This window comes from Cryptomeria japonica, chromosome 1 (genome assembly GCF_030272615.1).
Source record: "Cryptomeria japonica chromosome 1, Sugi_1.0, whole genome shotgun sequence".
NCBI classification, from domain to species: Eukaryota; Viridiplantae; Streptophyta; class Pinopsida; order Cupressales; family Cupressaceae; genus Cryptomeria; species Cryptomeria japonica.
The window spans coordinates 378,500,101-378,524,773 of record NC_081405.1 but is presented as its reverse complement, the minus strand read 5'-3'; the positions used below and the strand labels follow the sequence as shown (position 1 = coordinate 378,524,773).

Below are 24,673 nucleotides of genomic sequence, written 5' to 3'. Positions count from 1 at the left end.
GCAATTCTGTCACAAGACGGGTAAGTCCCAAGATGGGGTAAGTGTTGGCATATGATGAACCGGTGACAAAGTATGTTGTCATTGATGTCAATGTGTGTTCAAGCAGGTACACCGGTATGCACCGGTATGAAGCTTGGAAGCGGTACAAGTCAACCGGTATGAAGAGATGTAGTGAACCGGTGTCAAGGTTTCACTAAGTGTGACTACCGGTTGGTAGTCTCAGCTTTAGGGTTTCCGGTTTGGCAATCTAGCTTGTGTGATGCAACCGATGATATTCTGTGATGAGTTAGCTAAGAAATAAGGATGAGATCGAGATGCCACGTCAGTTTTGTGCACGTGAAGGATTTCCTTGAGGATCTTGCATGTGAAGATCGATTGCATTAAATGTCTACCTCGGGAATGAACATTCTTCTTAGCGGTATGAGAAGAAAGCATGATGGGTTACTGATTTCTATGTGAGGTGAAGAATGGATGATGCAGAATGACTTGTGATCTGTTTGAGATTGTTTCATTCTATGAAAAGTGTTTGGACGGTCAGGATTGGACCGCTTGTAATTGTAAACCTAAGATGCTTAGGGTTTAGGGTTTGTGTTACCGACCTAATTCTTGTCTATAAGGTCGATGAGTTTTGATATTGTTGTTGTTGGCAAAAGTTGTGTATGTATCCGAGTGATGAGATACTTGCCAGACCAGTGAGTGAGAACTGCAGAGTGTGATTGCAAAGTAGAGGAACTGAAAAGGATCTGCCTTAGCATATAGTGTTGTTATCAGATCAAAGTTTTACCTGTTGTCTTCTAACCATTTCAACATAAGGAAAATCCCTTTGCCGAGTAGCTTTAACAGGCTTACTGTAAATCCTCTAACCAGGTGACTCAAGTTCATTGAGTTCTTTAAATCCTCTAGCGAGGTAACCTTTAACAGGGTATATAGCCATCCCTTAACCGGGTGATCTTTAACAGGATCGGTTCCTAGCAGAACCTTATTGTAAAGTCTTTAACCGGACTAGGCTCCTAACAGAGCGAGCTTCAAAAGAGTTCAAAACAAGCTTGTGGGTATTCATCCCCATCGTGGCTTTTCCCATTTGGGTTTCCACATGAAAAATCTGTGTCATGAGTTGTGCATTTTTCATGTGATGATTAAGCATTCTTTGTTTGAGTGATTATGCATGCAGAGCTAATGGTTATGGTATTGCTGATACACCACATGCATATGTTTATGGGTGAAGTAGTTATCAAGTATTGAATGTATTTGAAGTGTCCAGTTTTAACGGTTTATGTTGTCTGAAGTCTTACTGTGTTTAACTAGTATTGCCATGGTTAAGTTCAGTAATGAAGACAACCAGTTAGCATTGTTTCAACTTGATAAGTTGCAAAGAAGTTTTTGTATGTACTAATTCACCCCCCCTCTCTCAGTACCAGTTAGGGTATTTGTTGTTCATCATTATTCATCAATTGGTATCAGAGCAACTCCAGGTCCTCGATGATATAAGCTTAACCGCTTGAGGTAAAAGATCCTGCCTTAATGATGAAGAGGGAAGGTCCTAAGTTCAATAGAGATAACTTCAAAATATGGAAGGACAGAATGAAGATCTATATCAAGAGTTTGGGTACTCAACACTGGAGCTATGTTGAGAATATCTATGTAATCCCCACTAGCACTCTAACCGATGATCAAAAAAGAGAGATTCAAGAAAATGGGCAAGTTATGGAAGCCCTTATTAGCAGTTTGTCCGATATTGAATTCATTGATGTACAAGATAAGTACACTCCTAAAGATGTATGGGACACATTCGAAACTATTTATGGCAGTGATGAGCATGTCAAGCAAGCTAAGGAAAAGAGCCTTAGAGGAAAAATTGAAGAGCTAAGGTCTATTGACAAATCCAAGGTATCCTTAGACTCTATCATTGCAAAATTGATTGCATATGAGTTGAATAACTATGATGGCAATGTTCAGAAGACTGAGTCAGCCTTTAGAGCATCTGTTGTACCAACCAGAAAAGGAAAAGAAGTAAGTGCCAGTTATGAATCCAGGCAATGCAGAGATATGGATGATGAAGAGATTCTGATGGAGTTTGAAGCTCTTCTTGCCAAGAGACTTCCAAAAGGCACTGGAAAATACAAAGGTAAGCTTCCTTTAAAATATTTTTCCTGTAATAAAATAGGACATATAGCTGTTAATTGTCCTAACAATGACAATAAGGATAAACCGGAGAGGTTTAGAAAGTATAAAGGAGGAAATAGAAGAAATTGTCTTGTTGCAGTGGATGAAGGTGTTACTGATGAAGAATCTGAGGATGAAGAGAATGAGGACATAGTGTTTGTAGCTGTAAAGGAAGAAGCGTCTAACAAGAAAGCACTTGTCTCTCGCATTGACAACTCTAATAAGTAGATTATTGATAGTGGTTGTTCTCACCACATGACTGGTGACCGAGGAAAGTTTTTATCTCTAGAAGAATATGATGGAGGTGTTGTCAGATTTGGCAACGATGCACCATGCTTGGTAAAAGGAAAAGGATCCATTTCACTGAATGGAAAGACCAATGCAGATGACGTCTACTGGGTAGAAGGTCTTAAGCATAACCTGTTGAGTGTTGCTCAGCTAAATGATAAAGGACTCATTCTGGAGTTCAAAGGTGGAGTCTGCAGTATAATTGGAAAGAATGGTGAACTTATTGCCACCGGTAAGCAGACCAAAGGTAACTTGTTTCAGCTGAATGCCAAGATTAGTCGGTATCTGATGGCAAAGTTTGATGACAGGTAGATATGGCATAGGAGACTTTGTCATATGAACTTTGATAATATTGTAAAGGCTAGTAAGATCAAGGCAGTAAGAGGTTTGCCTTTGCTGAACAAACCGGAGAATGCTTTATGCAGAGAATGTCAACTTGGGAAGATGTCTTCCTCAACTTTCAAAGATAAGTCTTTTTCAGCAGAAAACTTACTTGATCTTGTGCATACCGATTTGTGTGGTCCTATGAAAACTAGAAGTATTCAGGGAGATAGGTATTTCATGATTCTTACTGATGACTGCTCAAGAATGATGTGGGTCACATTCTTGAAAGAGAAGTCTGAGGCGTTTGGAAAGTTCAAAGCCTTTAAAGCACTAGTAGAGAAGGAAAGTGGTCAAAAGATAAAATGCCTAAGAACTGATCAAGGAGGTGAATTCACTTCTGATGAATTCAACAAGTACTGTGAAGATAGCGGTATCAAGAGGCAGTTGTCTGCCCCAAGGACACCACAACAGAATGGGATAGCAGAAAGGAATAACAGGACTGTAGTTGAAGTGGCCAGAACAATGCTGATCCAAGGAAAGGTTGCTCACACTTTTTGGAGAGAAGCGGTGAGCACTACAATCTATACTATGAACCAGGTACTCATCAAGAAAGGTAAAAATAAAACCCCTTATGAATATTGGACCGGGAAGACTCCCACTGTGAGTTATTTTAAAGTATTTGGCAGTAAGTGTTACATCAAGAGAGGTGAGCATCTGAGCAAGTTTGATGCTAAATGTGATGAAGGAATATTTCTGGGATATTCCACTAAGAGCAAAGCTCTCAAATGCTGCAATAATAGGACTCAAAAAATTGTTGAGAGTATCAATGTCAGGGTTGATGAATCCCCTTAGGAGCCTAAGGAAACCTGCAGCGAGAAAGTGGAAGATGAACCGGGTATAGCCTTTTGGGAACCGGTTAAGAAAGAAACAAGTAAAGACCTCAATGTTCCTATACCGGTAGAAGCTGTAGTAGGTGAAGAAGAAGAAGTAAGTGAAGAAGAAGAGGAGAAGCGAGCAGAACCAGCTAGAGTCATTCCTAGATATGTAAAAATACATCATGATTTGAAGCAGATCATAGGAGATAAAGATGCAGGGATACTCACAAGAAGAAAGGTGAAAGAAAACTCTTGCATGATTTTTGAATTGAAGCCCAAGACTTCCAGAGAAGCACTTACAGATGAAGACTAGATTAAGGCAATGGAAGAGGAGCTAGACCAGATAGAAAAGAATGCAACATGGTCCTTGGTACCCAGACCAAAACACAAGAATGTCATAGGTACCAAATGGGTCTTCAGGAATAAGCTAAATGAAGAAGGCACAGTTGTGAGGAACAAGGCAAGACTTGTATGCAAGGGATATGCTCAGGAAGAGGGAGAAGACTATGGAGAAACCTTTGCTCCTGTGGCTAGACTGGAAGGTGTCTAAATGCTACTTGCATTTATAGCATTCAAGGGATTTAAGGTATACCAGATGGATGTGAAGTCTGCGTTCTTGAATGGAATCCTAGAAGAGGAAGTGTATATTGAGCAACCGGATGGGTTTGCCTTATCAGAAGATAATAACATGGTGTGTAGATTACAAAAGGCCCTGTATGGATTGAAACAAGCACCAAGGGCATGGTATGAACGGTTACACTCTCATCTTGTGAAAATAGGATTTCAGAAAACAAGTGAGGACAATAACATATACTTGAAATCTGAAGGTGATCAGATTCTGATCTGTGAAGTATTTGTAGATGACATAATCTTTGGAGGAGATGATGAAATGAGTCATGCTTTTGCAGATGAAATGAAGAAAGAGTTTGAGATGTCTCTGATTGGAGAAATAAAGTTCTTCATTGGTTTACAGATTCAGCAAATGAAAGAGGGTATCTTTATCACCCAATCCAAGTATGTCAAGGAGGTATTGAAGATCTTTGGCATGGAGGAGAGCAAACCGGTTGGTACACCGATGGTGACCGGCTGTAAACTGACTAAGGAAGATGATTCAGCGTTGGTGAATGAGAAGGAGTACCAGTCAATGATCAGTAAGCTGCACTATGTGGTGCACAGCAGACTAGATATTGCTCATGCAGTGGGCATAGTAGCTCGTTTTCAGAAGAGTCCAAGAGAATCCCACTTGGTAGTAGTAAAGAGGATTCTTAAATACCTGAAAGGGACTCTTGACTATGGATTGTGGTATCCATACAATGGTGATTTTAATCTCAAAGTGTTTACCGATGCAAATTGGGCAGGTAATGTGGACGACCGGAAGAGCACAACCGGTGGAGCATTCTTCCTTGGTGGAATACTAGTCTCCTGGACAAGCAAAAAGCAGAGCTGTATTTCTCAGTCTACAGCTGAAGCAGAATATGTGGCAGCATTTATGAACTGCACTCAAGCAATCTGGATGAAGCATGTCCTAAATGGCTTCAAAGTACCTATATCTGAACCACTGAATATTTTCTGTGATAATACTAGTGCAATCAATATTTCCAAGAATTCGGTATTGCATCCTAGAACACATTGAGCTCAAGTATCATCTCTTGAGAGAGAAGGTTCAAAACCGAGAGGTCGTATTACAACATGTTTCCAGTAAGGAACAGCTAGCAAACATATTCACTAAGCCCTTACCGAAGACTACATTTACCTATTTGAGAGGTGAATTAGGGGTTTTGCCCCTTCATGAAGTAAACTAAAGATGTGTACTCCACATCAGTCAGGTATCACGGTGACAAATCTTTCAGGATTGATGTGTTGAAGGATGCTACTCCATAGGGGGAGCAGCATAGTGGAGTACGGAAGCTTGTGCCTCCACTTTGGCATTGTTGTCAAAGGGGGAGAAGATATTTTAGATACACTGGTCTATGATGTTTATAATTGCAATGCTACACTAAGTATTGCCATCAATGCTAAAGGAGGAGATTGTTGGCATATGATAAACCGGTGACAAAGTATGTTGTCATTGATGTCAATGTGTGTTCAAGCAGGTACACCGGTATGCATCGGTATAAAGCTTGGAAGCGGTACAGGTCAACCAGTATGAAGAGATGTAGTGAACGGGTGTCAGGGTTTCACTAAGTGTGACTACCGGTTGGTAGTCTCAGCTTTAGGGTTTCCGGTTTGGCAATCTAGCTTGTGTGATGCAACCGATGATATTCTGTGATGAGTTAGCTAAGAAATAAGGATGAGATCAAGATGCCACGTCAATTTTGTGCACGTGAAGGATTTCCTTGAGGATCTTGCATGTGAAGATCGATTGCATTAAATGTCTACCTCGGGAATGAACATTCTTCTTAGTGATATGAGAAGAAAGCGTGATGGGTTACTGATTTCTATGTGCGGTGAAGAATGGACGATGCAGAATGACTTGTGATCTGTTTGAGATTGTTTCATTCTATGAAAAGTGTTTGGAGGTCAGGATTGGACTGCTTGTAATTGTAAACCTAAGATGCTTAGGGTTTAGGGTTTGTGTTACCGACCTAATTCTTGTCTATAAGGTCGATGAGTTTTGATATTGTTGTTGTTGGCAAAAGTTGTGTATGTATCCGAGTGATGAGATACTTGCCAGACCAGTGAGTGAGAACTGCGGAGTGTGATTGCAGAGTAGAGGAACTGAAAAGGATCTGCCTTAGCATATAGTGTTGTTATCAGATCAAAGTTTTACCTGTTGTCTTCTAACCATTTCAATAGAAAGAAAATCCCTTTGCCGGGTAGTTTTAACAGGCTTACTGTAAATCCTCTAACCAAGTGACTCAAGTTCATTGAGTTCTTTAAATCCTCTAGCGAGGTAACCTTTAACAGGGTATATAGCCATCCCTTAACCGGGTGATCTTTAACAGGATCGGTTCCTAGCAGAACCTTATTGTAAAGTCTTTAACCGAACTAGGCTCCTAACAGAGCGAGCTTCAAAAGAGTTCAAAACAAGCTTGTGGGTATTCATCCCCACCATGGTTTTTCCCATTTGGGTTTCCACGTGAAAAATATGTGTCATGAGTTGTTCATTTTTCATGTGATGATCAAGCATTCTTTGTTTGAGTGATTATGCATGCAGAGCTAATGGTTATGGTATTGTTGATACACCACATGCATATGTTTATGGGTGAAGTAGTTATCAAGTATTGAATGTATTTGAAGTGTTCAGTTTTACCGGTTTATGTTGTCTGAAGTCTTATTGTGTTTAATCGGTATTGCCATGGTTAAGTTCAATAATGAAGACAACCGGTTAGCATTGTTTCAACTTGATAAGTTGCAGAGAAGTTTTTGTATGTACTAATTCACCCCCCCCCCTCTCAGTACCTGTTAGGGTATTTATTGTTCATCATTATTCATCAGTAAGGACATATTTCTAAAGCCCCGAGGGAGAGTCCCAAGATGGGCATGAATAGGTGTTCTGGAAACCTTGAGGGAGCCTACTTGTAGATAGTTTCCAAGCACCCTAGCACAGTAATTCCACCATCCTCCATCACGGTTAGGGAAGAATTGAGGGCAAACCCTTAAAATAATTAGTATTAATTGTATTATGAGGAATTAAATGTTTTCTAATCTCAATACTTAATTTAAGTCATAATAATGTTTAATAATTATTGATAAACAAGTAGCCTTCCGGTAGGGGACATTACATTGCCCTTTATACCCATTTCTTGAAGTAGACACCACCCTTCATTGCTGTCTTTTGAAAATAATAATTTATTTCCAAATTGATTCCTTCATTGCCAACACGATTGACGATTGATTCATTCCTTTTAGGCTTTTAATCCTCCAATAGTCATACCTCTTTATGTCATGCCCTTTGACCATTCGTTAAGTTTTAATTTTAGAAATATATTATATTTTATATGTATTTTTCTTTTAAATATTTTAGTTTATTATTAAATCCTATTTCAAAAAGGGGACGTTATAGTGCACCCTTCCCAAGATTGCTTGTGCTCAATCAATCACAAATTAGGATACATTTTGAATTTCTTCTTCACTTGACTAAATCCTTCTGAAGATACCAGGATCCCAAAACAATCTTTGAAATAGTATAAATCTCTCTAATGATGTAGCATATTTCCTTAACTAACTATTTGTTGCTAACTCTTATTGAACAACTTTGTCTTTCATGTCTATATGTTTTTAGGTCCTATTCTCTTGTCGATAAATCCTAACTATAGAGTAAGTAATTAGCAATTATTGTTTTCTATTTAAAATATTATCTTCAATTTGCTGCCACTTGAGACTTCTGCCAACATTGTCAATTACATCTCTTGATAGAAAAATCTTGATTGGAGTGTAGGGTTTAATATTCTGTCATATGTAGTAAACCTTGGTGTGGTGCAATAAAAAGGGAGGCAAACTTATATATGCAACAAGTATAAACCAAATTATAATAAATTACATACATTCATATATATACATCTATAACATCATATATTCATATACTTAAATATCTTAATGCCTTATAATTCATTTGTCATGCCTCATCCATATATATGTCTATATATCACATATATCTTCCACACTTCCTTATTCTCACATATATTTACTTCATATTATTCCACACATGCTTCCACACTCTTATCTCCCACTTTTCCCTCTTTATATAACCTCTTAATTCTTTTTCATAATGTCTTTCCTTCATATCCTTTCATGATAACTCTTAATTATCTTAATCCCATGACTGGTCATTTCTTCTATAATATTTTAAATTTTTTATAGCTTATTTTGGTATATTAGAGGTGTTTTGAGGCTATTTAAGTGGCATATAATGGATATAGGGGTCTTGAAATGGCTCAAATAACATTTGTCGTGCCTCATAGCTCTCTATATCCTGCCAACAACATCTATCATATAATTAGTATATTGGCTCTCACTGGAGGGATTTCTTTTGGTGTGCCATGTTCTTTGACCATTTATCCACTTGATTTTTAGTCAATAAGATAGGATAAAAAGGCTATAATTATTACTTTCAATGCATATGCACAAATGATCTGGCCTTAAGCTCCATGATAATTTGATTGAATGTCCATTGTGAAAAAATCCTCAGGGAAAGCTGAAAATGTTGACAACTTGAGACAAGCTTGCAGCTGTAAAATTTGCAGTGGATTATTTCAAGAAGGTGCATCATACGTGCTTGCCAGATGCAGCTTACCTACATTTATTTAATGTGAATTTTATATCTTTTGGCATTCATTATCATGTAGCAAACATGGCATTGTCAAATTTTATATTTATAGAACACACCACAATTCTAAGAGTTTATGCTGGATAAGAACATACTGAATATATAGAAAACCTAGTTTGTTGTGTGAAACAAAATTTCAAGACTTTTAAAACAGTAAAATCACATTAAACAGAGATATAAAATCTTGAGCAAGCATTAAGATAGAGACACCAAACTTTCACGTGGAAAACCCTTTTGGGTAAAAAACCACGGCATCAAATAGCTTCTATTAACTTTAATGGGCACCAACCCAGATTACAAAAGATCAATCAATTTGCTGAGAGCACCAACTCTCTGAGGAAAACACCCTGCAAAGTGTAACACCCACTCCACCTGAACGAGGCACCCACCTCAAACTCTTCAAAAATTAATTTCCTCAAAATGAGAAGATTCATGTATCAATCTGAAAGCTTGAAACTGTATCAGCAGCATTCATAGAAAATAATAGTCTCCCTCATGATATACTTATCCCAGAATGGTTGTAGAAATTGTATGTTCTGCAGTCTCCACTTCTAGCTATACCTTGTCTCTTTTATATTCACACAAGACACAAGACACAAGATGCCAATACCCTGGGAAAACCTCCCTCTTGGAGGTGAAAAACCCAGTCTTAAATATGATATGTATTATCTCAATTGTAGGCAATTACAATATAGCAAACTTATCTCAGATTGCTGTCCAAACAGCAAGTTGACAAGGTAATGAAGGATGCAGCCCTAATCAACAGTAGATGACCAAAAGAGAGGATCAGCAGCAGATGACAACAATAGACTGGAGCAGAATTGCAGAAGATCTTGACAACTTCGCCCAACAATATCCTTGACTGAATTCGCACAAATGAAGAGTTCGCTAAAATGTAGGAGAGCAGATTGCATTTGCTAAGAATGATTGTATAAATGACTTCATCTTCAAGTGGATTATATACCATCCTTTTTGGCGCTAAACATCCTCAAGTCGGCTTGCAAGATAAATAATTAATATTATACATTTTCCCACGTTAGGTATTGGGTCCAGCCCAATAGCCACCACGTTACAATTGAGCCCAGCCCAAAACATAGTTAATTGTTACATTTGGGTCTACCCTATCTACAAGTTACATTCAGTATAGGACCACAAGTTACATCGTCTAATTAGGGTCAGACCAAATTGCAAGTTACATTTATAGGGCCTGTCCTATCCACAAGTTACATTATATATAGGTCTTGCCCAAACAAGACATAATTACAAGTTACATGTATTTGGGCCCAGCCCTAAGTTCAATTTACATAATAAACAATACATGTGTATTTTAATTGTCATTGACAACATTAAAATACAATAGATAGGTATTCGAGCTAGCTACTATTTCAACAATACTTATCCCAGAATGGTTGTAGAAATTGTATGTTCTGCAGTCTCCACTTCCAACTATACCTTGTCTCTTTTATATTCACGAAATAAGCCTCATAGGCTCAACGTCTGTTCAAAAACTCCACTCCCAATAATCACATTTTATTTGCTGATGCTTTTATACCAATAGAAGCCCCTTATGCTATGAATAAGATGGACGACTTCATTCACGGGCCTCTGCCACTGAAGAAAACAGTTACGATGTCAAAAAAAACACGACTCCAACAAATGACTCTATATAAAAATCTCCAAAGGACCTCTGATTATTTCTCTAACTCCCGCTGCTCTTTCCCGCTGCATGAAGAGCAGCACACAAAAATTATATTCTAATTCCGCCTCCTTCAAAAGAAGTCCATCATTCTATGTGGTGGCTCTCTCCATTTTATTTTTAAAAGGATATCTATATCAAAACGCAAGAGAAGTAATTCAAATCACGACCCAATACTTCTCAAAAAAAAAAAGATGCACACCACAAATTAATATTTAAAACCCACGATTTCCACGTATCTCACGAACTCACTCCACACCCGATAGCAATATTATTTAAAGTGCCGGATAAAATCATTGGTCAAAGGTGTCATTTTTGGCATTCAATGTTTTGAAAATTCTCAAAAATAATAGCTACCCCACAAATTTTATTCAGGCTCCATGCACTATTTGATTCGATTCTCCTTTTAGAAAATTTATCATCAAGCATGAATCCTTGTTTAATACTTTCAAACACGTCCACAGCATGATTTATAACGCTTACCTTAATTACTGCCGAGTGCATTATATTTAAACTATGGTATAGAAGGATGTTCAATTCATTAAACTTGGCCACCACCTTTTTAAAAAATAAAACTTGATCCTTTTGAAAATCCAACTGATGACATGGCATGAAAGCTGATGTAGCAGATAACACATTGACAAGTAGGCACACAACTAGCTGAAGCTGACACACACACAGCTCAAGCAAACAAGTAACCAGCTGAAGCAGCCAACCAACCAAGTACCTCAAGCAGGAAGACAAGGACCTCAAGAAGCTCAAGCACGTCAAGCAGCTCAATCAAAGATTAAGAAGATCTAATGAACAATCAGCAACTTTAATGACACCTCAAATCAATCCAATATCACTTATATCATTTGACATCAATGACAACATGTCAAACAACTCCTCTTGTTTATCTTTCAAAAGTAGAAAACAAAACTACATGATTTCTTGCATAAGCCTAAGAACTTGATAAGAACTTACCACAGCTATCCTTGCCTTGCTTTGGTGTCTCTTAACAACATAGTTGATTCCATCCTTGACCCATGAATAGTTGTTTGCCCTTTCAATGAATATTGCATCTTGCACATACAAATATGGACACCCAATAATATTGTCAAATGTGGCAAGAGAAATTACAGCCGCTTCTACTTTGTCTATGTATTGTTCATTTATAGCAAACTGAAATTTGCACCTTTTATTCACTTGAATCTCTAAACCCTTCTTAACCCAGCCCAATGGATAAGGCTGATGATAATCATGTGTTTGCAAACCAAGCTTCTTAACCATATCCGCTTAAAAATTAAATTACACAAGTCGAGATCTACTTTCCTTTCTTCACTAGGAGTTTGAGAATGAATAGTCAATTCATTGCTTCTTGCTCACTCATGACAGTCTTTGTGGCTATGCAACCCAATTTCTCATCTATATCCAAGCTATCCTCTATCTCCACTTCCTCGTGAATGGTAGCCGTGGACTTCTTTGAGTCCTCCTTGGGCTTATTTTTGAGGCACTCAGATGCAGCTTCCAACACTTGTTATCCATTTGACCATAAATCTTGCAATGCAAACAATGATTCTTTGAATCTTTTCCATTGTGGGCAGCAGCATTGATCTTCTTTCCTTTCCATTTTTTAAATGGTTTACCCTTCTTTTCTTTGGGTTGTTCCTTATTCCATTGTTGTTCTTTTCTAGAAGAATTTCCTTCACCTTTCCCTTTTTCTTCATCAATGTAGTATGCAACCAAGCACAATAAATTGTGAGGATATCTCCTCCTTCCAAGTCCATGTTTGGCATCATGGCTTCCCTACAAAACTTGGTGGTGCAATCTTGTACACTTTGTCTGACTGTTTGCCTAAAATAAAGCCACTTTATCTTTTCATTGGTCTTATTGCCAATTGGAAGGAAATTCTAACTTAGAAGATCTTTAAAACCTATCCAACTATAGGTTGTTGATTTCTTCTTATTCTCACATGAAAATAAATAACTCTCCCATCATACAAGAGCCTGCCTACACATATTCAGCCATACAAAAGAAATATTTTGGGCTTCACTCACACACATTGTGAACACTAAATTATACTCTTATTTGTTTTATCTAAGAATCTAGAATTTCTGCACTCACCTGACCTTCAAAAGTCTTATTTTTCATCTTGGTTTCACATTTAAATGGAGTAGGTCCAACACTTACCTTGATTTCTCTTTCTTCCCATATTCAATCGTTGCCACCATTTTCTTCTTCTTCTTTATCATCTCCATTACCAAACTTATTTGCCAAAGATCAAACTAGAACATTGGTAGATGAGTAAACTTGTATCATCTCAGACTATTGTCTAGTTAGGTGCTCTTATTGCTGAGTCATCCATTGCTTATGCATTACAACTTGCTCTACTTGGCTCTCTAAAATGCAAACCCTATTACTCAAATCTCTCATTTCAATTTCCTGATTCCAATGGCAAGTTCCCATCTCTAGGATTCTCCAGAACTAATTTATCATCACTTGAAGATCTTGTGACTGTAATAAAATTCATAAACCGTAATTCACATGAGTTAGAATATGCTCTAATACCAAAATGATCTATAATCACTACAAATGCTATGTATTGTGGCTGCAAAGTCAAACTAATGTTCTCTAGCTTAAATTATTTTAATGGAAGATTTAGAGAATGAAAACTATGCTCATCTACTAGAAAAATACAATTAAATGAAATAAAAACTCCACAGATTTTGATCTCAAAAATCCCAATTTGGGAGAAAAACCCTAGTTGATAGGTGCTAATAGCAATCCTTTCACTTGTGTTATCAAATGCATTGTACAAGAAGATAGTTACAAATCAAATATTGTTCCCATCCTCCTCCTTTGCTGTGTGAGACGAACTGTACATTTGTTTTTTCAACTTGTCAAGTGCTATGTGTTCACCACTTGTCCAACTGCTTCATTCTTCCTCCGTTTCCACTTGTGTGCATTACCAAGGGTTACTCCTAAGCAGTAGAATGGCTCAACCATCCAAACATTGGGAGAGTTCATTGAATTTTCTAGCTTTTCATTTCAAACTATGCATGATGAAATTGCCATGCGTCACTTTCAAAACCACCAAATTGGTTCCATTTCAACTTCTACCAATTCCATTACTACCTCAATGGAATCATTTCTATCCACGAGCAATTATGAAACCACCCTTGGTAAACTAGTTGTTTCAACCATAGTTTTAAAACTTGTGTACTCGCCACAGACTCGCGAGTCCATTGGCAGGCCGAGTCCTTCCCAAGGACTCGCGAGTCTTTCACCTAGACTCGCGCGTCTTTCGCCTGGACTTGCGCAACCCAGGAAACATGCCCAGCAAGCTATTAAAGTGTTTTTTTTTTTAACTTTTTTCATTCATTTGGCATCGTTTCTTGGTGAAAACAAGTTTGTAGGGTTTCAAGTCAGTCTCATTCTCTTCATCGGAATATATACATGAAATATAACATTTCCTCTCTTATACTTTAAGTTATATTTCATGTATATATTGCCAAGATGTTTGAGAGTGGTTTCAGATCTCTAGGAGTTATAATGCAGATTCTAGGTTTTAGAAGATCTTTTAAATTTTCAGACTTAGACAAATTTCAATAATCAGTAGGCTCCTATTAGCATTCTCTCGCTCTCTCTATCTCACTCACTTTATCTGCCCCGAATTTTAGACCTATCTATCTCCCTATCACTCTTCCTTTATCCCCTCTCTCTACCACTCTCTATCTCAGTCTCTCCTCTCTCCCCCAAGATCTAGACCTATCATTATATGTAATTTTCTAAACATTTATAAACTTGTGCTGCTATTATACATTTTAAAGTTTGAAACTATGAGTATGAATGATGAAATTTCAAATATTGAGTGTTTGGAGATCATATGACGTGTAATGTTTCAATTATGGCTCTTAAGTTCTCTAAATGCATTAATTTCTTTATATTTTTTTGTAAAACTACAAGTTTTTTTATTTGCTGAGTCTTTCACAAGTCCAAGTCCGAGTCCAATTTTTTGTTTTGCCGAGTCCATGGCAAGTCCGAGTTTTAAAACTTTGGTTTCAACTATGTCAAAACAAGTATTTCCCAAAATCCAATTTTTGAACCAATCATTTTTTTGAAAACTCCAAACCTCTTTTATCCTTTTCGGATCATTTGCTCCCATATGGGTTTCGCCAAAGTAAATCCTTTGTCTTCTTAATTGGGCATGGTGTTTGCTCCAATTCATACATTGCAAGTTAAGTTATTTAATCGCAACTTTAAAACACTTATTTCTTTCATTAAGTCTATACATTGATATCTAGCATATGGTATATCCGTCTTAGTTTATAGATCAAGTGATATAAGGATAGTTCTTACATTGTGGAGTTGTAAGTGAATTTGCAAGAATACAAGAAGAGCAAATGCAAAAGTTTGTCGCCTTGTCAAAGAGACAATGAGTTCTAAATCTAGAAAAAAAAAGTAAGAAGCTTGAAGAGAGATGCAGAATACCTTGGCAAAGAAGAAGGGTTCTTAAAGCTAGAAACTGATGTTACTAGAATATTTCAAACAAGAAAGACTACAAAGATGTTGCAAGAATAATTCAATCAAGGAAGACTACAAAGAGCCTAACAAAGACTCTCATGGAGAAGTTAAGCTCATTGGAGGATGTCAAGACCAAGGGAACAACAAATCCCCTCCAAAGAAGAGGGAAATTTCCATGATGAACAAGTCTACCAAGAAGACCCCAATGGGAGGCCAAAGCAAGAATTGAAATTCTGCCATTTGAAGGAGATGCAGAAAGGCCAAAGCATTGTTTTGCACAATTGAAAGTATAGTTATGCTGTCTTAAAGTAGAAGAAAAAAAATCCTATGCTAAATTGAGACTAGAAAAGTATGCTTTGAGCTGGTACAAAAGTCTCTTGTATTCCATGGCTTTAGGAAAGCAATCTTCTATTAAACATTGGAGCCAATTTATAAAATCTACCAAACAATTTAATCCCAAATGTCATGAAAAGCTTGAATGTATGGAGGTTGAAAAAGCATGTGCATGTATTGATAGCATTCTATCATCCTCAACAACAAGAGAAGCCATATCCAAGACAAAGAAACCAAGTACTTGAAGCCCACAAGAAAAACCATTGCAATGCCAGTAATCATACAAATACAACTTGTTGGAAGCTGCATCTAGAAAAGTGCTAATTCCAGAAAGGCAAAAAGTGTAAGAACACTACCATGCCTACGGTTGCTAACATAGGTGACTGATTTACAAGTTGGTTGTTGGAAGGAATGCTGACTTATGTTCTGTCCTGCAATTTTGATATATAAAATACCGCTTTACTGTTCTTTAACAAAATATTATTGAAATTATCATTATGAAATGCTCCATAACACCATAATCATGCTTGTAATAATCATTGTCAGTTTTTCTTACAAAAACTTGGAAGGTATGTTGCTCAAATAGGAATATACAAATGCATTGATATGATTAGAATATGTGTCCATCTAGAATTTTTAACCTGCATTACACCTTAAAAGTATTTGAAACTTGAGAAATAATAAAAACATCAAAATAAAGGATCAACTCAAGATAAACAAAAAATTGATATTCCCCAAAAATATCATCATATAAGAATATAAAAATTGAACTCTAAAAAGAAAAGAACAAAAATATTACGATATAAAGAGCAATTGATAAGCACACTCTACCTGCATAAGGAGACATAGCTAACTGCTTCAACCATTGTCCCTCTGCCACTGCACAATTTGTAACTCACTTTAGATTATAACAAAAAGAATTTCCAAAAGTAGAGAACATCTCCACATTGTAATAATATCATAGCTACTTGTTATAAGGTAGCAAAAACATGTTCATTCATGCATACAAAGATAATTAGTTATATCCATTACAATAAATGTAAGAGTTCATATAGAAAATGTGTATTTATAGAAAAGTTGAATTGATAAATAATATTTAAATGTTCTATTGAGCAGTTAACAGTAAGCACCATCCATAACCAACAAGTTATATGTGGAAACAACCCACAATAAATATGAGCCCAAAATTGTTTTGGGGGATTTTCATGAATAAGAACATCCTCAAGAGAAAGAAACTGAAATGTATCAAGGAGAACAATGGCATGCCCTTGCAGGAAAGTTACCTCATTTATTACAAGGAGTAAGCAAACCTTCTCAAATCTGACTCGGTGATTGAAAATGTTGTACAATTCTCATGCTATCACTCATCAGCTAAGACCCACATGATGATCACTCCTCCATACCATCTTCATCAATAAAATAGTCAGCTCTGCTTGGCACCCCTTGTTGTCATAGTGAATCTTTTCTCAAATCCGTGGTCACAAAGGAAAATTTAGTGGCTAATTGGCTGTTTTTTTCAGAATTTCTCCAGAGGGCATTTCCCAATTGAAAATGACAATTTGCCCCGATGTCTTTCAAACAGTAATTTTTTCTTGAGAACTTGCCAATTTCTTGTATAAAACATGCATCTGAAGAAAATTATATGATATTTTTTATTTTTTGTTATTAAAAAAGATTTGAAAAGATTTCTAAACTTCTTCAAATGTAGTTTTCCTTAAAGTTTGCACTCTTGCAATAGTTATATCAACAACAATTTACTAAATCATCATCCTTACCAACATCTATTCCACACTTTACGTGTCAATAATAGGTAAACATAGAAAAGTTATATTTCAATTCTACCTTACGTAATTAATTTTGCACTTAGTGTATCCTTAAAGGAGGAAAAATGTCATTGTTTTGTTGCATAAACAGAACTACCTACTTTTTTATGCATAAGAATTGGACCTTTATGTGCTCAATCAATAGATCGAGCAGTATCAAAGAGGTTGCGAGCCTTATAGGCACTCGTTACATTAAATGCACTCTCTGGATGTTCAAGCCCTTGTTGATCAAGTGAAAGCCTAAACATTCTCATTCAATGCAAAGTCATCAATGTCCTTTCCCATCAGAAAAGAAGCTACAAACATATTTTTATTTTATATAGATCTTTGCGTGTGGCATAAATTATTGATGATACAATACCTATTTCACAAAATGTTGATGTGAAAGTCTTTGTGATTAATATAATCATTTTGAGACTCTTGTTGTTTGGTCAGGTATTGTTGTCATTAGGTTCAAACAAACCTAGACATGCAAACCATCTAAGCTCACTGTCCCTATTGATGCTGGTATAATCATTTAACTCTACTCTCAAGTTGACTGCAATCCTTTTGTAACTCCCCTGGGCTCATAGAAACTATTCTTTCTTCTGAGTAAATGTTTACCCTAATGTATGCATTTTAAATGTGTTGTTGTATCTGAACTACCTACAAATATACTTTAGATATCCTATCATTTATTTTTAAAAGTAAAAATCCACATTACGAATCCTAATTTCCTGTCTGCATTCCATCTTCCTCATTTTATTAAGTACAAACCTGTATTGGAGCTGAGAATTGTTGACCACCAAACCCGTGTTCATTGCAATCTGACAATCTCTGCAATCTAGGTCCCAAGAAGGACCCATGGTAAACAAGCGAAAGGCTAAAGATTTGGGCTTTGTCTTCCCATAATATCTATTAAAGCTGTCAAATTTTAATAAATTTTCCAGCTCGATTTTGCAAGCCCATCAATCTTCCTGATGATGGCTCATGCAGTTTGACCTGAAACTGTCAATTTTCATAATTGTTTATGCAGTTTTTCCAATAAGCTTTTCTTTACAACCTATTTAAACCTGCCATAGACCACTGTTTGTTTTTGTAATCCAGATATTGAGCTTCCTGGAACAGAACTTAATGGCAAACAAAGAGAAGTCTGACCCAAGAAGCATGAATGTGTAGACAATGACAACTAGGGTCTATAGAATGTTGGTGAGAACTTCCAATTGGCTCCAGATTCAGAGGCTACACGGTCTGACGTCGATACAGTTAAAAAAAAAAAATCCATGCTCCATTACTACCACTGAGGAGTGATTATGTCTGTTTTGAACTTGAGCGGTAGCATAAATAGAATGGCAATACCAGACGGAATTATTGATCAAAATTAATTTCCACCTGAACTCACTGCCCATGGACTCACCCTTTGCTCACCTTAAACTTGTGTTAGATGTCAGCAATGGCTTTCTGATCACCTAGACTGCCATAGTCTCAAAGACATTTAAAATTATTTCATTTCTCTGATTTTTTACTTTAAAATGACAGATGTGGAATACAACTATGAAAGCAAAATAGCGCGTCAAAGTTGTTTGACTTCAAATTAAGCTACCAAAATCACTGTAGCCCCTATAATAAAAGTAAAAAACGTAAAATACACAAAGCAGTAACATCCATTGCGATTTACATATTGTCATTCTTCATGTAATGTGAAATGTGAAATGCCTAGGTTTTGAGTACAGTAAATGCAATAACTTAGCACTGTGTATGATTTGAATAGCCGCCAATTTACAGGAAATGTAAGCATTTTAACGCTGTCAAGGGTTTGGAAACACTTAACTTTGCGTGAAATGTAGGGATTTCAAATTGCTTGGGTTTATAAAAAGTGGAATTGAAATTACATCTGCGGAGACTGGTGAGTGGGGTGGCGACTTCAGGACGAGATAGAAGCATTTGCGGGAGGCCGCCCATTATTAACAGCACACGAACGCCCACGCCAGCCACCACAGCTACCCAAAACCACTTCCATCTTCTCTCCTCCGCCTCTGCCATTGCCACTATCGTTCTTTCAACTTCCGATGATCCAAAAAATTCACAATATTGTGAAAAGGCTTCACATGTAATTGATTTCGATACCGAGCTCGGTTCTCAGTCAAAGTGGACTTTGGGAATTTGATTAAGGTCTCCATAGTTATTCTGAGTATTATTCCTGGGCTCGTGTTTTTTTTAAGAATTTTTCAACTAGGCTTTCGAATTTTTAAAATAGTGATTTCAATTCATTCATTCATCTTGGTCTCATAAATTGTTTAGTATGGTCATTAAAATCTATCTTTCTTTCTTTCATTCATTATTATTTATATTGTTTAGGAATCCTTTAGGTAAGTTTAGGAAATAAAATAGGATTTAAATTTAAAATACAGAAGGAATCCTTTAGGTAAGATTAGGGTGGTAGAAAGGCACACTCACAAAAGTCTTTCGTAAGGATCTAAACTTCAAAATATCAAAACAACTACACTGAGCTTGGCATAAATTTATGCAACTAAAATGACTCTTAAAGGTGGCATAGGATCATTATCATCTAATTTCCCTCAAACATCCTTGGGGCAAAGCGATAAATGGGCTCCCGACTAGTGAGAGGCATTTTATTCTTGCAGTGGTTGCTAGTAGACCAATTTGATGGCAAGAGGCACACAGGGAAACTTGTTGGTGTCATGTCAATCAATGTGTCGATGAGGAGATGGTTGTGACCATCCTCCACAAGCTATAGAGTCATTGGGGTTTTGAGGAATAGGACCAGGAATCATGGTCACCCAAATCATCCCACCTAGAAGAGTGGCTACAACCACGATGATACCCACGAGGAGAGGTAGGGTCAAGAGGAATCAGCCAACAATGCAAGGAGCATTTCTCTAATGATCGAGGAGTTCTTGTAAATGGGCCACCTCAAGTGCAACTTTGTTAGCTTGCACTTGAAACTACATGTGAGCACATTAGAATAAGTTGTAGCTTTAGTATATGAAGAAAAGTGTTTGTTTGAAGCAATGTTATTAAATACAGCTACATTTTTGTCCTTCTAAATACTAAAAAGAATTTCCACCCTAAAAATGTGTCATATTTGAGTGAACTTGTGAGGGAAGCTAGGCCAATCTCCAAGTTGCCACGAGAAGGGACTAAAATTAAATGGCTTGAAGAAGTCATGGATCTAGTTCCAGACTTGTTGAGCTCGAGGACAAAACCAAAATAAGTGCTTCAAGGATTTAATTTGGCCACAGAAGGGGCGATTAGGAGGAGGGATACCCAGTGCATTAACTAGGTCCCCATAGGAAGGGCTTGGTATAGAAGACAATAGGCAAACTGGGCCAACTTAGGCTCAAGATTAGCTTCCTAAATTAATTTAAACCTCTTTTTTGCCATAACATGAGAGAAGATTGCAACTACCAATGGGAGTTGAGTTGATTTGTCATAGGAAGATGAGGACAAAAAACCAAGAATAACACTTGGCTAGTCTATAACTCTAAAAAGGGGTGTTTAAGTACCATTTCCAATCTTTCCGCCACAACTTAACTTCAAACTCCTATTTTGTGGAGGGTTGGATAAGGAATAGAGTCAATAATCAATTGGTGAGTAAATTGGTCTTGGGTTGAGAGCGTGAATTTATCTTTTAAATTAGACTAAGAGAGAAAACTCACGGTCGTCAAATGGAGAAGATTTGTCAAATGTTTGATGCCTACTTTGAAAAACTCAAGGGTTTAGTCCAAGGGGAGATGGCCAAAGGCCTCCCTTAAATGTTAAAGAGCTGAGACCACCAAATAGAGTATTGATTGACAGACAATCCATTATGAAAACCATCTTCATTCCAAATTAGCCAAGGTTTAGGCATCTCGCGGGCTTTTTAGGATGCTCTTGATGATAAAAGTCCACTTATTTTTAATAGATTTTTTCATGATGAGAATTGTTTCGAAGTCAAGACCTTTCCAAGTCAGACACCCTTGAGGAAATTCAAAGTAGATGTAATAGTGAACCAAAATTTTATAGCCTTCAATTCCACTGAAAACCTTGATTATCCACTTGGTGCATTAAGACAAAACTTGTCAACAAATAAAAAGCAAACTAAAACTCCCAAACTCATTTGATAAACAACAAAATTCTCAAGCCACGTGGTGAAAGCCATGATGGATGTTAATAAAGGCCCAAAGGAAATCTCTAAGGAGTTTTTCTACATTTAAATAGGGTGCCTTGGAAGGCACCCAACATGAAGAATAATAAACATGAGTAATAGCTACAATTTTGGAACAAACTTAGAATTTACTAGCCAAAGAGAGTGGCTCGGTAATCTAATACTATAGTCCATTAGCATGAAAATCAAAAGGGATGCCCAAAAACCTAAATATTTTTCCATGGTCAATCTATTTTGACTTATAAGAAGCCAACTAGGTGGGCTTGGATAGAAAATATTGCCCCTAACATAGAGTCTTATGCCACTGGATATTAAAACCCAATGCTTGACTAAAGGTATTCAATTAGAGACGAGCCTAGTGGATGTTTTCCTCATTCTCGTGAAGAGTGAGAAAGGAAACATTAGAAAAGTGGCCTTTGATTAACTACTAATTCATGTGAGGTAGATAGATCCCTTTGGAATGGGACCATGACACAACATGGGCAAGTAAGTGGCCAAATCCTTCTACAAATAGTACATAAAGACTTGGTGCAAGTGAACATCCTTGACATGTTAGATACACTAAAATACTAAGAGCAAGGTGAATCAGTATTCAATTAAACTTAAACCCTTCAACACTACTTTTAATTTGAATCCTACTAAAAAATAAATCAGTAGCAATTAAAATACAGAACGAGAAGAGCATACAACATGAGACACTAGATTTGCATGGAAAACCCAACGAGGGAAAAACCATAGTGCAAAAGTTGCTTGGAGCTACTGCCAATATCTAACCTCATATAGAAAACTAGATTACATTAGGTTTTATGGACTACAACCCTAAGGAAGATACAACTCCCTGAAAAACACAGTTATGGCTACAACCAAAGGAATTTCACTACTCCTTGAGAATTACAACACTTACAAAAGGGAGCTACAACCTCGGGATAATATGAACAATTTATAAACTACCATCACAACAATTATATTTGACAATATCATTTACTTTCGACTCACTACCTCCAACACACTTTCAAGATCATTCAAATGTAGTTACCTCGACTCACTGCCTCTAGTATGCATTAAGCACTTCTTTGACACACCACACACACACACACGTTGACAATGATTTGATCTTTCATTTATATCCTCTAAACATCAACAAGATTTCTCCAATCAACCAAAATGAAACGTGTAGATATGAAGCATGAACTATCCAAAAGGTTGGCCCCAAAAATATTCACCGAGAAAGGAAAACAAGTGCAGTCCAAACCAAGAGATAAATAAGACCAAAATCATCTTAACACACCTTCCTTGCTAGAAAAAACATCAAAGAAATGGCACAAGAGTTCCAAGTCAACCCATCAAACATTTGTCCTTCCATACATTTCTCTAGACTACAAACAATACCAGAGACAATTGGAACTAATATGTGGAGCACAAACAATCATTGTATGAAATAAAAAATGTTTCCAAACATACTTTTTTGCATTATCACATAGAATTGAGTTGGTGCAAGAAAACAAATATTGAACTCAGGAGCACGGTCAAACCAAAAAACACAATCTTAAGGTAGATCATATAAATCTATGCTTGCAGTACACCTAACAGACCTGAAACCTATGATGAGATAGTATACAAACAATGTACACAAATCCCCTAAACCACAAGAACAAATATTGAATTGCAAAAAAGTGCAGAGCAACCTTCTGATCCATCCTATAAGACAATAGTACCAACTTTATTTTGCAAGCCCCTGAAACTTCTCCCTTAATGTTTGTGACTTTAGGAGAGATGCATTCGTACTTCACATATTCATTTATCTTACTTCTAAACTGCAAAGCCATATCTTCAAATGTAGATAAATGAGGTACGTTATTTAGGACCTATGTGACACCTTTTTTGCCTTGGGCATAATCAAACATCTTCAAACTTCTTGTAAACATAAACTTCAGAAGATAAGGTGTAGAGAGAGAACAGATGGTACAAATTCCTAGACTTCCTTTATAGTCTTTCATCATGTCAATAAAGGTTCATTTTGCATTCAATCATGAACTTTAGAACAACATACTAATCGAAGCATATTTGACATCTATCCATGAACTCTAGAAGAGCATATATTGACATTTAACCATAAATTACATTTTGACATCCAACCATGATCTTCAAAAGCTAAGATACAACACAACATTGCAACTCTTCTTTAACTCAACATACAAATGTAGGTTGACATCGATGACAACACATTATCGCCATGACTACAACATGACGTAAAGACCAAAAAAGGATAAAAGAGGAGGACTATTGACCAACTATGGCTATACAAAAGGTATCCACATAAATCATATGCACATATTGAAAGAATCTTAGACGAAAGACAAGGGCCTAAAGCATGACAAGAATGAAGGCCACTCGATGTAGCCATATTCTTTGGAAAAAATAATTTTAATAAAAATCAATGGTTGGTGGGATTGATAGGCCCATTCCATTCCTTCTCAAACAATAATTATGGATATTATTATTTCCTACACATGTCGGACAATTAAAGGTAGCAAGAAAAATAATTTGAGAGCAAGTGCTTTAGCAATGATGTTGTAGGAGACATTCACTAAAGTTATGGGGTGCCAAATGTTCGTATCCTTTGAATCTCTAATTTTAGGTATGAATTTGATATTTCCTTTATTGATCAAACTCATGACAATTCCTTGCACAAAGCTTCTAGGTAAACCATATGCAGGTCTTTACCCATAGTGTCTGAATTTTTTTTGTAGAATTTGTAGGGAAAATTGTTGATCCCAAGAGCTTTGTCATTAGCCATAGAAAAGGCTACTTCTTTGAGGTTTGACTAAGAAAGGATTTGATCACAAAAAATTCGAAGAGCAAATAAAAGACAACTAGATACCACATTGAGACATTTATGCAATGCATACTACCTTATAAGGCTATCTTCTTGAGAAGCCAAAAAAAAATCATGATAAATAAATGCTTTGAGAATGTTAGGTAATTCATAAAGGAATTGGTTGTTTTCACATATTTATTTGATAGCATGGTGAGAATGTTAGACCTACAAAGCCTAGAAAAATACTTTAGAAACATTGTCTCCAATTTTGATCCAATGTAGTACGACCTTGAGTTGAGCATCATGGGGAGCATGTTTGTCTACAATCTACTTCTACTAATGCATTTGAATAAGGTGGAGTTGGGTGGAAAGATCAAATGGTTGAGCCTCCAAGGCAACAATATCCTAGCAAAGCTCTCAGGTGGTGGTTT

The 24,673-nt window shown here is 36.7% G+C and overlaps 1 protein-coding gene across 2 annotated transcripts in view; it reads right to left on the bottom strand.

The window, feature by feature from the left end:
- The window catches only part of LOC131070898 (uncharacterized), a 90,801-nt gene extending 71,334 nt beyond the window's left edge, over positions 1-19,467 (bottom strand). Inside the window, exons 1-2 of one of the 2 annotated variants that reach the window (XM_058006566.2) lie at positions 19,149-19,467; positions 16,286-16,333 (exon numbers count right to left, since the gene is read on the bottom strand). In XM_058006566.2, the coding sequence (XP_057862549.2) occupies positions 16,286-16,333; positions 19,149-19,299 (199 nt within the window). In that variant the 5' untranslated portion in view covers positions 19,300-19,467. The remainder of the gene's footprint in view (positions 1-16,285; positions 16,334-19,148) is intronic. The other variant, XM_058006567.2, reaches the window with a different exon arrangement.
- Positions 19,468-24,673: the final 5,206 nt, after the last annotated feature.